Here is a 16094-nt window from a genome sequence, read left to right as displayed (position 1 = left end):
TTGCAAACATACAGTAAGAGCGTACAATCTAAATAGACAGGGCAGATAAAGGGGGTAGCATTTACAATTAGGGAAACCAAGACAAAGGCATTAAGGGTAGAATTTGTAGAAATGCTCAGTGTTGATTTAACTCTCCTCCCATGAAAGTCAATTGTAAAATTCCCATTGAGTTCCATGGGAGCACAGTTAGGCTAACACTGAGCACATCTGAAATCCCCCTCTAAATGACTTTCCTCAGGTCACAGAGGAAATCTATAGCACAGCTTCCAGTTGAACCATGACTTCGAGTCCCAATCTGACTCCTAGTGAAGGCTGATCCTATTGTTTTTCCTATAAGCGCCCCTAAACGTGTGTGAGTACATGTTTCTTCTCTTTTACAGACCCAAAAAGCGAACTAAAAGTTTTGTATGCAAGAATGTGGCTTCAAGTTGTGCTACACCTTCTCTGAAAAGGGCTGTTAGCCGAAGTTGATGCTGTTGAAGTTTGTTGTTGAACTCTGCTGAAGTCTCCTGTCTTGTCTCAATACCCCATCGTTACAATGAGCTTCTTCTCCTATTTGGACCCCAGGAGGATCCAGTGGGGTGCCACATGGTACGCCATGCACTCCAGAATCCTACGCACCAAACCTGTGGAGTCAATGCTGGAGGGGACGGGCACCACCACCTCTCATGGGACCAAGCTAGCCCAGGTGCTCACTACAATGGACCTGGTTTCCCTTGGAGTTGGAAGCTGTGTAGGCACTGGAATGTATGTAGTATCTGGGCTGGTTGCTAAGGAGATGGCTGGGCCTGGGGTTATTGTTTCCTTCATCATTGCAGCAGTTGCCTCCATTTTGTCAGGTGAGTCGTTCAGATCAGTTGTAAGAGATAAAAATAAATGTTAGCTTCTACTTAGGACTTTATCCTGCAGCCCTTACTCTTGTGTATAGCCCACTGAAGTCAGTCAGGGAGAGCTGAGCCCCTAATTTAATGGTGTATGTTTTGCCTTCTGCATTAAAGATGCAATTATTTTTAATAACCAAGGGTCTAAGCTTGCAAGGTGCTGAGCATAGGCAACTCTCACTGAAGCCACTGGCAAATGAGGGCATCCATCTCACCTTGTAGGATCAGGTCACCAACAGACAAAGACCCCGATTGTCAGAATTCATACAGGGGGGAGGGGAAACCGTTTCCATGCATTTGTCTGTGCAGCTGCTATGAGTGGGGGCCCATCTTGGCAACTGCACAAACCTATGGGTTGTTTGGGGGTGTATCTGCATGCCCATTTACCTCAGGTGTGCATGCAAATTAGGCATGCAGAAAACGTCCATTGTCTCACCATGTGTGTGACAAGAACCACATGAAAACAACAAATACTAGCCATTGTGTTTAGACTTTTTCAGTAATAAACAGACTTTTGAGCTGAAAGTATTTTAGAGTGGCTGAAGAGCTAGGGGAATTGCAAGGAGGAGATAAAGCCTCTCATCTAATCTCTAGGTTGCTGGGGTGTATCCTGAATAAGATGGTAGCGACCAAACTTAGTTTCCTTTTGATACGTGCCTGGTGGCCTGTATACGGTAGACTTGAAGTCCTCAGCCATTACACTTAAAAGACCAGCTGGAATTTTACATGTCTTAATTCATAAACCAGGCACAGACTAATGACGAAGCAGCCCCATAAACCTGTCACAAGTCATTTAAACACTTCTAAAGAAGGTTGGATACTTTCAAGGAGAAAGAGAAGTGAATGAATACAGCCAAGTATATGGATTGATTTGTGCTTTCCACATTATCTCATTATTTTTGGTATTTGTCCTTTCTGTTCACTACCACTGAACTGTAAAGATGTTCTAACACTGGCTGTTAAGAGAAGTCTCTGCATTATATAGCACAGGGGTCTCAAATACGCGGCCCTTGGGGTTATTTTCTGTGGCCCGCAAGCCCCTCGCAGCCCCCCCCCCCGCCCTCCCCCAGTGTTTACCTCTAGCCGGACGTGCACTGGGGACAGGGCAGGCTTCCTTTCCGGGAAGAGACTAGAATGTGGGGCGGAGGGGTAGGTGTTGCTGTTGCTTCAGGCAGTGCCCCCAGCAGCTCCCATTGGCCGCGGTTCCCCATTCCCGACCAAAGGGAGCTGCTGAGGGTGCTGCCTGAAGCAACAGCAACACACATGCCTGTGCCCCTCCGCCCCCCCTTCTCCACGTTCCAGCCACTTTCCGGAGCGGTGCAGGACAGACAGACAGACAGGCAGCCTGCCCTGCTCCCGGTACGCGCCAGGCCAGATCCTGCCCCCGAACCTCTCCTGCAGCCAAACCCCCTGCCCTGAGCCCCCTGCTGAACCCTGCACCCTGACCCCCTGCCCTGAGCCCCCTGCTGAACCCTGCACCCCTCCTACATCCCAACCCACTGCCCTGAGCCCCATGCCGCACCCCTCCTGCACCCTGACCCCCTGCCCTGAGCCCCCTGCTGAACCCTGCACCCCTCCTACATCCCAACCCACTGCCCTGAGCCCCATGCCGCACCCCTCCTGCACCGCAACCCCCTGCCATACCCTGCACCCCTCCTGCACCAACTCCCCTGCTACATGCTGCATCCTGACCCCCTGCCTCACCCTGCACCCCTCCTGCATCCCAAGCCCCACCACACCCTGACCCCCTCCTGTACCCCACACCCCAACTCCCTGCCCTGAGCCCCCACCAAACCCCACACCCTCCGGCACCCCCTGGGGGCACGGAGGGGGCAGAGTTGGGGTGGGGATTTCGGGGAAGGGGTTGGAATGGGGGCAGGGAAGGGGTGGGAAGAGGCAGGGCTTCATGGAAAGGGTGGAGTGGGGGCGGAGCCGAGGGCAGCGGGGGGAGGTGTCAGTAATGCGGCCCTTGGGCCAATGAACTAGTCCTCACGTGGCCCTCGTGGCCATTTGAGTTTAAGACCTCTGCTATAGCAGATTCGGATATTGATGGGCTTGTTTTTACATGGGTGTTGGGTAAAAAAATGGTGAGAAGTGGCAAAGGCTTCTTGTACTTACACAGTTACGGTCAAGTGTCTCACTCAGCTTCTAAAACTAAAGCCTTAGAAAATATAATAGTAGCTTTATTCTCTTCCATTGCGACCACACATTGAGCTAAATTTTCCTCTTCCTTATAAGACTTCAGCTCCCACTGAAGGCCACAGGTGTTACACCAGTGTTGGAGAGAATGTCACCCTAGATTGTCAGGCATTCCTGGAACCATTATAGAGGAATAGCAGATGAGAGTTCTGGCTTCTTAACATTACAGCCAAGTTCTGCTCTGTCACCCTGGTTAAAATCCACAGTAACAGAGACACTGGGGTAAATCAGCAGTAAATGTAAATTACACCGGAACTTGCAGGCCTCTGCAGGATATACCTCCATGTCTATCTCTAGAAGAGGACTCACAGCTGTGAACCCTGACTAGAGAGAGTCGCCTCTATTTAATTTAGATGTTAAGTCCTTCTCAGGAGTGGGGCTTTGGCTGCAGCTCTCTTCAGTATTTCTTTGGGGAGCTGCCTAAGCTAACCATACTCAGCACGCTGGCTTCTGAGAGTCTCTTTGTTAGGCACACACAGCATGTGGAGAACCTGGGTGCCTAACTTGGGGTTATGAATGCCACCAAGTGTTGGGAGCCTAAAAGCTAGGCATTGCAACACCTAAGTCCCCCTTGTGAATCTAAGCAGGCAACAATCACGCACACTTAGCAGATGCAATTCCATCTTGCAGGGGGGAGTGGTGTGGATGCGTGTGTGTACACACACACACACACACTCTAAAATAAGAACCATAAAATTGAACTCTTACCAGTCATGGAAATGTAACAAATATTTTTCAGTATTAAATTGTGTGTGGATTTAGTGCTCGTGAAGAGTGTTGGCTTGGCAGTCCTGAACTGAAGGACAGCCACATGGGAACTTCCTGCAATATCTCCCCCATCAGTCCTAATCAGCACTACCACTGTAAGTGCCCCCTTTCTTCAGTTTTCATACTTCCTCCATTTCTTGGCCTCAATACTGAGACTGCTAACAAGCATGCCCTGTAGGGAACAGATTTTCAAATGCCTTATATCCATAGTTGAAGCTAGATTTTCAAGAGCTCAGCACCACCAGGCTGAGCTCTTTTGAAAGTCTAGCCTTAAGGCCATTTGCAGTGGAGATATTTAATGTGGGAGACTCTGTCCCACTAGGAACTGCACTGAAGTCAGTCATCTCATAGCATCAATGCAGATTTTGTTTCTGTTGACAGACAAGGAGATGATAGAAAGTTACAAGATACTAACGTGAATAAAAACTTTCCATTCAAGTGCAGTATTTTCTGGAAGTTACCATTCCCTCTTCCCTTACAAACAAAGCTGGGACCAAAAAAAAAAAAAAAAAAGTGGGATCCTAGAACAAATAAACTAGACATGATTAAATGCAGGCTTTTTGCTTGGCAGATTTGAATGTTTATCTGAGACCAAAAAAAGACTCAGATTCCCCACCACCACAATGAAACAACAAGCTTAACTGCCTATTTTTCTCAGAGATAGCAGCTAGCATTTGGTATTTTTATTATTTCCTGATGTCCATATTTTCTTCTTCAGACTTTTTCCAATCATGCAGCCTCAGCCACAGTAAACTTAAAAGCCTGGAGAGCTTGAAATAAGTCTGTTTGGAGAGTGAAGCATGCTTGCTTCAAAGTGGGTTTTCTCCCCTAGGTACAAGAGTGCTGTGTCTTGCAACTTTCTGTGGGATTATGTCTTAACCTTAATATTATTTACATGTAGTCTGACATATTTACTGTTCTTCTTGCTTTTGTAGCCCTGGAAAAACATTTTCCTAAGAATATGAATCTGTTTTGATAGACTCTTTAGCCATTTCCTTGTTTGATTGTTGACAGTTCTGTTATTTATAACAAACACAATCTTGGAAAGTCAAACTGCATCAGGGTGAAGGAGCCAGAAAGGGCTGTACATGTAGCTGGTTATCTTGGTTGATTTTTCACTTAACATTTAGCAGTGCTCTAAACATATACGGTACTTCAGACATTGGTGTTTAGTTTTCAGTTAACTATTTATATTCCTATCCTTTAATTCTTTATTAACAGACTCCCATATCAGTTTTTTCATTATTTTATCCAGAATCGATGTCAGGTTAAATGGGCTATAGTTACCTGGGTGATCTTGCTTGCCCTTTTTGAATATTACCACTCCTCCAGTCTTCTGGAACTTTCCAAATATTCCAAGATTTATTCAAAATTATCAGTAGGTCAGAACTCTCTCAGCTAACTCTTAGGACTCTTTGGCACAAGTTATCTGGACATGTTGATTTTAAAAGGTTTAATGTAGATCCGCCTCAGTTACCAGTTGACCCGCATGCACTTCATCATAGAATATTAGGGTTGGAAGAGACCTCAGGAGGTCATCTAGTCCAACCCTTAATATTAGGGGGAGGGATAGCTCAGTGGTTTGAGCATTGGCCTGCTAAACCCAGGGCTGTGAGCTCAGTCCTTGAGGGGGCCACTTGGTGATCTGGGGCAAAAATCAGTACTTGGTCCTGCTAGTGAAGGCAGGGGGCTGGACTTGATGACCTTTCAAGGTCCCTTCCAGTTCTATGAGATAGGTATATCTCCATAATTAGATAATTAGAACCCCCTGCTGAAAACAGGACCAATACCAACTAAATCATCACAGCTAGGGCTGTGTCAAGCCAGGCCTTAAAAACCTCTAAGGATGGAGATTCCACCACCTTCCTAGGTAACCCATTCCAGTGCTTCACCACCCTCCTAGTGAAATAGCGTTTCCTCATAGGATACAAATACATCCTTCCTGCTTCTTTCCAAATGCAGAACGGAAACATTAATACAGCTCTCTTTTCTGCATCATTAACAATTTTGTCATTTCAATCTAATAAGGCCTATACCATTGCTAGGATTTCTTTTGTTCCTAATATACTTAAGCTTTCTTCTTGTCCTTAGCCATGCTAGCTATAGATTTTTTCTCCCCTGATGTCTTTAGCTTCCCTTATAAGTTTCAAGTTAAGCGCAGAAAGTTAAACGGCTATCTATTTCCCCCTTTGTTATATATTACTTTTTTCTAACTGCTGCCTTCACTTCACTACTGAATCAAGATGGGCTTTAAGCCAAAGTTGTCCTGTGTGATTTTGGAATTGTGGCTTTTTGACTGACTATCTACAACTCTTTTTAAAGAGCTGCCAATTTTTGTTCACGTTTTCTGTTGAAATTTTTCCTCTGCTTGGAGAAGTTAGCCCTTTTTGATGCACCAAATATATTACTGTTGGAACTGACCTCTTTGCCCTTATTGAATGTCAGGAGGTCCTGATCACTGGTCCCTAAGCAGCCACTAACTTCCAGTCCAGTGATTAATTCATCTTTATCCATCATAAGGTCTAAAATAGCTACCTCATGTTGGATGTACAACCTTTTGTGCTAGAAAATTATCTATACTTTGTAGAAACTCTGATATTTTAGTAGGGGCTGCATGAGGCCTCCAGCATAGGTCTCCTAAACGGAAGCCCCCTATAACAGTTTTTCTTTCCACCCCTTACGGACACGTGTCTAAGTAACAACTCATCCTTGATTAGGTGATCTGTAGCAGAACACCATTAGTACTCCTCCTGGGCTTTGTTAGTCAGTACATTGATCCATGTGCATTCAAGATCCTGCACTTTTGAGTTATCAGAAACTCTAGAAGAGGTACTCTAATGCAGAGTGGCCCACACACACACACACTCACCCTCTGTATGCACTCTATCCTTCCTGGACTGGTTATAACCAGCGCCAGGCACCAGCGCAGGAAGCAAGTGCTTGGGGCAGCCAATGCAAAGGGGTGGCACGTCCAGGTCTTGGGCGGCGGGTCCCTCTTGGATCCTGCCCCCAAAGTGCCACCAATCGCGGCTTTATCATTTCCTCCCCCCCCCCCCGCCGCTTGGGGCAGCAAAAAAGCTGGAGCCCAGCCTTGGTTATAATCAATGATTTTAACATTTCAATCATGCAAATTGTCCTATCAGGTTTCAGTAATGCCAGTCATCTCAGATTTCTTCTCATCAATGAGACTGTCCACTCTTCTTGTCTCCTAGTAGTGGTAAATAAGCAACAAACTTCTTTTCACACTCTGTCACATTGATTCAATTTGCCTTTAACACGCCGAGTTTGAACTGCAGGTGTCTTCTTAGCACCCTCCCCTTGTATTGTTAGTTTAATACCCTTCTGGCTGACCAAAAAAAGCCTTCTCCCCCATTGGAAAGGGGCCTAATGCTCCACAAAACCAAAACCTTCAGCCTTACGCCAGTCATACAGCCAATGGTTCATCGCCAGTATTTTCTGCTTTCCTCTCTCTTGCTCATGGGACTGGAAGGATCTCTGAAAATATCTCATGGGCTCTTCTTCTTCAGCTCCCTTCCAAAGTCCTTGAAGTCTTCCATAATCAGTGTAGTTCCACTTATTACAAAATCATTGGTTCAGCTTCAGAATGGGCCAATGGTAGAATCTGAACTTTTCCAGAGGCGGACGCTGGTCACCTCAGATACAAGGGATTTGGTTGAGGTCTCTCTAGATAAAGAGGGGATTTGGTTTGAACCCAGTCCCATCTAGCAGAACTCCTAAAGTTCATGGGTGACAGATAAATTAGAGTAGTATTTTGCCCTTATGTAGCAGTATTATCCAGGTACCTTAAGGCACTTCACAAACATGGTGTGTGCTAGTGAAGTGGATCAGCTGGCTCAGCAATGAACAGGACTTCATCCTCTAGTCAGCAGGCTGCTCCCTGCTGGGTTTTCAGTGTATTTGTTTCCAAGAGATGCTAAATGGCTTCCTATAGCCAACAGGAACCCAAGTTATAACCCAGTCCTGTGACAACAGGTGCAGGTTCTCCCTTACTAAAATAAGTCACACCAATGCCAGGCCTATTTTTCACCAATGCCGTGCACCTACACTAGGCGTCTATATTAGTGCGGCTGCACTTGTGCAACAATCTCTAGTTTAGACTAGCCCTTAGTTTGCAAAGCCTGCTATGGCAATTGGTTCAGCCTTTTGCTTATACAAAAGAAGACATCCCCCCCACCACCACTGACTGGTAAGTACGTTAGAAGTAAATGTATCAACATCACCTGTGTTACTGTGGATTTAAACCAGGGGAACAGAGCAGAATTTGGTTCTAATGATGCTAAGAAGCCAGAACCCAAGTCTGCTATTCCTCTCTGGTGGTTCTAGGAACACCTTACAATATAGGGTGAAACTTCTCTGTTCACAGGAGTTACGCCGGTGTGACTTGAGTCAAGAATATAAGGGAGAGTAGAATTTAGCTCAAAGTTCAATTGCACTTAAAAAAATAGCATCAATTATTCTCTTCAAGGCCTTAGTTTTTAAAAAGCTGAGCGGGATTATTTTATTGCAGCTGCAGTCACTGTGTCATATTAAAGTCCTCCCCCACTATGCAGGTTCCTACCCTGTATCCCCATAAAAGCAAACCCATCATAAAGCTGCATAATGCAAAGACTTCTAACAGCCAGTGTTGCTTCAACACACAGCTGGGTACTCTGCTGTGTTCAGAAGTAAGGAAGAGTTCCATACTTCCCGAGTGCCACTTTACCTGCAGGTAAAGCACGATCCAGCCTGTTAGAGCCAGTTATCCGACTGACCTGCATTGGTGTCAATATGCCTAGCAACACTTGTCCTGTCTTTGCAGGACAGAGACCTCTCTTCTATGCATGTACTTATTTATAGAGTTCCCTCTTGGGAATCCGAGTGCAGTGACCATTTGGATAGGAGTAAGCTAGGAATCACTCGAGTGGATCCTTACGGCAGGAATTAAATATCTAGCCAGCCATATGCACCAGGATTGCATTCGCTTGATGAAAAGACATACCAATTACACCACAAATATTGTAGCATAAATGATTTAGTGCTTCCAGGGCCGGTTCCAGGTTTTCTGCTGCCCCAAGCAGCAAAAAAAAAAAAAAAAAGAAAGAAAGAAAGCAAGCCGCAGCAGCACGATTGCACCACTCCACTCTTCAGCGGCAAGTCCTTCGCTCAGAGAGGGACTGAGGGACCCGCCGCTGAATTGCCAGCGAAGACCTGGACGTGCCGCCCCAATAGCGGCCAGAGTGCTGCCCCTGGGTATTGGCCGCCCCAAGCACCTGCTTCTTTAGCTGGTGCCTGGAGCCTGCCCTGAGTGCTTCCTCCATCACTGCTGGTAAGAAATTCATACTGAACCATGAGTGTCTGTGGCTGGTATTCCCATTTGTCAAGGTGAGTAAGGGTCAGGTGAGCAAAAGCAGAAGTTCTAAGAGCGTTCACATGCCCAACACTGTCCAAAACATCGCTTTCTTCATATCAAAGTAGTCAGCGCCCTGCCTCAGAGCTAATGCGTTTGTTTGTCTTAAGTTTTCTGTACACTAGAAAAATTAGTACTCGCATCACAGCCACCATCAGCAATGGTGCAGCTACACGGACGGTAGCAACCAGATAAGTACTGGTATATTCAGAGCTTAGATATTTTTGCCATGGTCTCATGGAAGCCAGGAGCCTCTTCTACTCCTAGGGCTCCCACCAATGTTAACATGGGATCAGCTGAAGCAGTAATAGCTTCCATGGGATTTGTGTGTATATAAAATCCCCTAGTATGGACATCACCTAGAAAGTGTGTACACACACACACACACACACACACACACACACACACCCCTTAACTAGCACCAACAGAGGCCACCACCTGCTAATAAGCAAGCTAAAAAACTCAAAAGGAATTAGGCTCCTAATTTCTATTTAGCATTCAGCCCTCAGCATCCATACCAGTTAAATTCAGGCTAGTCTCAGTTACGATGCATCTTTTGTCATGCAGAGAGGTGAGATAGCTGATGAGTGGCTTATCCCTATGTCCTCACTTATATCTTGTAAACAATATATCCCAACCACCCAGGAAGCTGTACAATAAATCCCGACATTCTCCACGTTGAGGATGCTAGGCTCTATTTCAAGCAAAGCTATTTGGTGACTTCTTCAGCATGCTTAGATCTCAATGAATGTTTAACTCAAATTGTCTCAGGCCATCCCCCATATGAAAGCAAGGAAGGAGGACAACACATTCCAAAGGCAGCAGGATCCATGGGCATCATCTGCTTGCGTAGCCCACAAGCCAGCTAAACACCTGTTTCCAGCAGTCACATGGAATAGCTAGCAACAGAAGCTGTTGTCAAACTGCTCTAAATCAGAGAAGCAGGAAAGCACCTTAGGGTGCTGAGACAACCCATCCTGAGCCATTCTGTGCTGCAAAGCGGGAAGTCACTTGTGCCAGTGACCCAACATCTCAAAGCAGGATGCCACCTGTTACTCAAGACGCTCAGATCCACCCTGAGCCACTGTTTACTGCAAGGCAGGATACTTCGGATGCTCGATGTGAAGCTGCTGGCTGCCTCATGTAAGGTTTAGCCCAAACAAGAAGTCAAAGAATGGAGATTTAAATAAAGCTATAAAATAGTTCCCAACTATTTAAACAGCCTGTCTGCTGAAAACACAGCTGAGTGGTTTGGGTTTTTTGCTCCTGAATAATATCAGTAACAATATAATTAAACCAGCGTAATGATTGTTATACTAATTACAAGCTGCAGCTGAGATTCAAGGGGGGCAAAAAATGGATGGAAGAAAAATGATAAGGTGCCACAAGTACTCCTGTTCTTCTTTTTGCGGATACAGACTAACACGGCTGTTACTCTGAAACTGAAAAAGATTGTTCTCCCAAACAGCTGTTTTGTGGGTATGTTTTCTGTAGAAAGCCAGCAATCACCCCCCATTGGAAAAAAATCTAATTCAGAATTCAAAGGAACATTGCAGGGAGATGTACCGTGTCTTCTGTTTGCAAACACTCCATTTACAAATTTGGAGCACGACTTCATCTGCATGTTTCCTACATCACTAAATGAAGAACTGTATTCCTGCCATGTACACAGAATGGCGTGGGGCAAAATAATTGGATTCTGTGGAAAGTCTATAATCCACAAGTACTGGGAACCCCTCAGAAACTTGTTTAGCAATGAGAAGGTAAACAGCATTTAATGGAGATAGTAGGTTGCTTTCAGGGAGGTGTTTTGCAAAGGGCAGTTTTTTTATTTTAGTAACCGAGTAATTTTTGTAAATCAAAACAAAAGCCAAACAACAAGGTCCCAATCCTTCAAACACTTACACTTGGGAATCAGTTTTAAGAGTCCTATTGGTTTCAATGGGGCTATTCACGCAAGTAAAGTTAACCATATGCCAACTGTCTGGAGGATTGGGGCATAAGTGATCCTCTCTTTTTGACTATATTTATGGAAAACATGATCTAAAAGGATTTTTGTTTCTAGTTAGTTGCACTTTCTGGGTCTCCAGCATTAGAAAGATGTTGCAATGTCTAGGTTAAGTACAACACACACCCAACATAACTTCTACAAATACTTTAATGATTACGAGACCCTGATTTTACAAAACTGAAGTGTTCGGCTTAAGTTGTCCTGATCGAATGCTTCTAACACAACATTCATGACCTCACGCAAAATGAGAGAGCACCACTAGGGGAAGTTGAGGAACCAATCTCCTCGTACACCATTTTTGCACCAGTGTAATTCAACTAGCTTCAGAAGTGTTGCTCTTGATTTACACTGGGGGAAGAACACCACTGCACGGTGTTTAACTGGCAGACACAGCTCCTATGTAAAACACTTCTGCTTGCATAGATTTTGCAAAGCTGAAGTAGCAGCTTTGGGTCACTTAACTTCTCAGCTCTTTACGGTCACTGGGAGACTCAGAGGGGAGGGAGATTTAGAGGGATGAGAACCCCAATAATTCCTAACAAACCTGGTGATATTCCCTGATTTGGCTTCCTCATCCTTTTCTTCCCCTCACCTCCTGATCTTCTTGTCAAACCTCAAAGCCTTTCGCTTACCTGTTGCTGTCTTCTGGGTTGCCTATGACTTGAATCCTTTCCTGCCAAGATCTTCTGGAGGTGGCCAACTGACCCACTCCATCTGCTGAGGGAGCCAACAGGGAAGCCTACTGTGACCCCATCTCCCCAGGGCATCATTGGAAGGGGGCAGGAGAATCTGTAGAGGAGCATGGTTTTCACAGTTGCTCTTTCCTAATGGAAACTAAACTGATGTGGGCGTTAAGGACTTTTGCACAGCACTTCTCTTGAGAAGCTTATTAGAAACCATTTTATTAGCTGGTCCCCAGTCAGGCCACTCCTTAAACAGTCATTGCAACCAGCCTCTTCTAGAGCACAGCAGCTTTCATGGGTTCCCCTCACTCCAGCCACAACCACAAAGGTTCCCCTGTGCACTAGTTCCACTTCCTCTGGAACCAGGGCCGGCTCCAGGCACCAGCTTACCAAGCAGGTGCTTGGGGCGGCCACTTTGGAGAGGGGCGACACGTCCAGCTGTTCGGCGGCAATTCGTCGGACGGTCCCTCACTCCTGCTCGGAGCGAAGGACCTCCCGCCGAATTGCCGCCACAGATCGCGGCTTTTTGTTTGTTTTTGTTTGGCTGTTTGGGGCGGCCAAAACCCTGGAGACGGCCCTGTCTGGAACAACCAGTGCTCACACCCTACATTCTAGTGGCAAGAACAGTGTGTTTGGAGTCATGTACATATTGTGTTCCCCATCATTTTTCATATATTTCAGATATGGTCAAACATATTAGCCACTTTGCTGCTGACACCTATCTGTGCATCAGGTGACACACAGTATTGCCAACTGTTGTGATGTTTTCCATGAGTAACGGGGTTTCAGAGGGTGCTGGAGCTCATCTGGCAATGACGCGAGATGCTCCATGCCCATCACAAAGTTGAGCCCTGCTGGAAGCCAGCACTCATCTCCCCTTCAGTCACCGTTCTCACAGGGAGAGGAAGCAAAGAGCCCAGCGCAGCTCTGCTCTCTCCTTCCCCTCCTGTGAGCAACAGCGACAGGGCACCTCTGCTGCTCCTCCCCCCTCCCACATCTGCCTTGGATGGGGGCAGAGGGGGATGAAGTGCCCCCGGAACTGCCACCCCCAATCTACAAAGGGAGAGGGGACTACGCTGCAACTCCTCCCCCAGCCTCAGAGAGGGTATGAAGAACCCCAGGAAGAGTAGAGGTGGGGGCTGAACTTTTGAGGGTTGCGGGGGGACAGGATTAATTCCTGGGCAGGTGGATGGACAGATGTGAAGGTGAGAGCTTCTGCATCAGGGGCCAAAGGCACTTTATCCCATAGATTTGGGAGAGTGGGCAATACTAATGGTCACACAGATGCTGGGGATGGCAGGGCCAGGGAGGAAGTTTCCAAAAAAAAAAAAAAAAAACACCAAAAGAAAAGTATGATCTTTAAAAAAAAAGTCTTAATTCTTTGGGCTAAAATCATGATTTTAGGGGGCCTGACTCGTGATTTTTGATCTCTTGTGGTTGGCAATAGCCAACAGATCACTCTGATGCTGCCTCATCCACCTACTAGGTGAGCTTTGAAGAGCTGACATTCTGTACCCACTCAGGAGTTTGACATTTCCAGTCTGCTGCACACCAGAGTTAGAGCTCAGACCATCCTGCTCCAAACGCACAGGATTCTACCTCTCAAGCCAAAGAGCAGCCTCGGGCTTTTGATGCCTGCTTGATCCGTTCCAATTCTATCCAGTAGAAGGTAGAGGCACAAAATCATAATAGAAAGTTAGTTCTTTTCCTCCACTGATTTCAGAGCACTATATAAAGGCAGTAAATATATCATTTGCCTTATTTTATATACAGAGAAACTGAAGCACAGAGCAGTGAGGGAATTTCCTAAGATCACCCAGAAAGCCAATAGCGAAGCCAAGTCTTGTATCCCATTCCACTACTTTATCTGCTAGATCATATACTACAAACATAGGCCCAGTCCTGCTCCCACTGAAATCAATGATTGTGTGTGTGCGGGGGTGTATTTATGAATGGCAGTATATCTATGATGCATACAACCAATGCATAGAAGAATATATTATCATTCCATATGGCAACTCTAGTGGAATAATTAAAACCTCAGATCATCTAGACTTATTAATAAGTCATCACTCTTGTTGATACATACGCAAACTGGCACAATCTTCTTTGAACTTTGTCTTTTCATTGGCTAACCTCAAAGAAGGATGATGATTTTTAAAGCCAGCAGAGTGTGAAACAGAATACCTGCCCCCATTAAGTCATCTGTTTCATAAACCTTTCAGGCATGTAGTAATCTCTTAATGTCTTATGTTTGCTGATTGCATGCATTTTTAATCAGCTTTGAATAACGACTTTTTATATGTGGATAGATGATTAGGGTTTCTTGTTGCTCTTGCAGCTTGGACTGCATGTCAGAAAAACTCAAGTGTTATTTTCAAAAGCACTATTATCTCTGCAAGTTAAAAAGTGTGTGAAACATACAAAAACTCCAGTAAACAAGAACACAAGTGCCATTGCATTTAACGTAAAGATTCAACAGTTTTCCGTTTACACTGAATGTTTAAAAGCTGCACTTCTTATAGAGCATTGGCTTTATAAAATTACAAATTCACTTTCCTTCAGATACCAAACTGATTAAAAACAAAACACTGTTCTGAATTTGCAAAGAAAAGTAATTACTGGTAAAACATTAAATACATTTTCCTACACAATGCTCAATAATGGCTATAAGTCATGTTTTACTTGTTAAACCCCTCAAGGAAAACATGGTACTATGGTTATTATGGAAGCACAGATGGCAGTTACACAGTTAAGTGGGAAGATGAATTTTACATTTAAAGCAGCAACTCGGTTTGTTAAATATGAAGAATACAGCATATCCCTCCCAAAATCACAACACTTATGCTGAGTACAGAATGAATGTTCTAAGAATTTACAAGTAAATCTGTTAATTAGAGTTACAAAATTTTAAAGGAGTTCTTTACAAAGTTTAGCACCCTGGATCAGGCCTCTTTTCTTTGGTCCCCAATGATCTTAATGTAACAATAATATGGGAAGCTTGAAGAGTACGTGAAAGCTCACTGAAGTCTCCCACGCTGACTACATTTGAAGACTTTTTTTGGGCGCTTTTTGTGATTAATGGCCATTTGTCACGGTTATTTTTCATAACTGAAAGCTTATTGTTCTTCAGCCTCTGTTAACAGATAATGTTCTTCTGTGGAAAACACAACTGCCCTCTTTCACAATGGCCACTGGCTCCTAATGCTCGTAGTGGGAGTGAAGCCAAGCTGCCCTCAGGGAAGACAGTGTTCCCATCTGTACCAACTTTTGGACTATGGACCTTCCTGTGAAAGGTGTTAACCTCTCGTTTTAATAGTGGTTCTCCTATGCCAACAAAGGCATTCCAGCTGTCTCAGCACCAGGTCAGACAAAAAGCCCCTAGGCCCTACCACTCTTATGGAACCTTCCAGAGCCCACAGTATCACATCACACATGTGACATTAAAGCGACACGAGAAAGCCCTAAAATGATTCTGTGTAGTTTGGATGGGCATTTGGGGCCTGATCCTATAAGCCCTGAGCACTCCAATTCTAGTCAACAAGAAATGTTTGACCTGAGGGCTTGCAAGATTGGGCGGTCATTGGATATGCAGAATGTGGTGAGCTGTTCTAGGGGGTGGACTTGGAAATTCATCCCTTATTAAAAGCAGACTACTTGCACTTGATTTGCCAACAGTTCCACATGCCCCTTTATGCAACTGGCCTTAGCCAAAAATTATTCAGCTCCCTGGCATTATGGAGGCCTCAGGCAATGATGCACCTTCGTCCCTCCTGTTCTCTGCCTGTGGCACACACTAGTTTAATCTCCTGAGAGCTGCAATATTTTACTCTAAAATTCTGGTTGAGAGGCTGCATGCAGGGGTAGTATTTAATGACCCGTGATATATAGGAGGTCCAACTAGATCTAGTTGTCCTTTCTGCTGTGGTGCTGGAACAGTTTGTATACTGGGAGTGCTGAAAGCCATTGAACCAAACTGTAAATCTTGTATATGATGGAAACCACTTCAAACCATGGGGTGCAGCAACACCCCCAGCACCCCTAGTTCCAGCACCTGTGCCTTTCTGGCTTTAAATTCTATTACTCTGTATGGAGGTAGCCCTGTTTCCATTCACAGAGGTGATGAATGAAAGTGATAAAATATT

The 16094-nt window shown here is 45.1% G+C and overlaps 1 protein-coding gene across 1 annotated transcript in view; it reads left to right on the top strand.

Moving 5' to 3' along the window:
* Nucleotides 1–538: 538 nt before the first annotated feature.
* The window catches only part of SLC7A14 (solute carrier family 7 member 14), a 40402-nt gene continuing 24846 nt past the window's right edge, over nucleotides 539–16094 (top strand). The window contains exon 1 of the mRNA XM_054040238.1: nucleotides 539–839. Within this exon, the coding sequence (XP_053896213.1) occupies nucleotides 539–839 (301 nt within the window). The remainder of the gene's footprint in view (nucleotides 840–16094) is intronic.

Source organism: Malaclemys terrapin, chromosome 9, assembly GCF_027887155.1.
Source record: "Malaclemys terrapin pileata isolate rMalTer1 chromosome 9, rMalTer1.hap1, whole genome shotgun sequence".
NCBI classification, from domain to species: domain Eukaryota; kingdom Metazoa; phylum Chordata; order Testudines; family Emydidae; genus Malaclemys; species Malaclemys terrapin.
The sequence above is the reverse complement of the archived record's forward strand: the minus strand, read 5'-3'. Positions and strand labels throughout refer to the sequence as shown.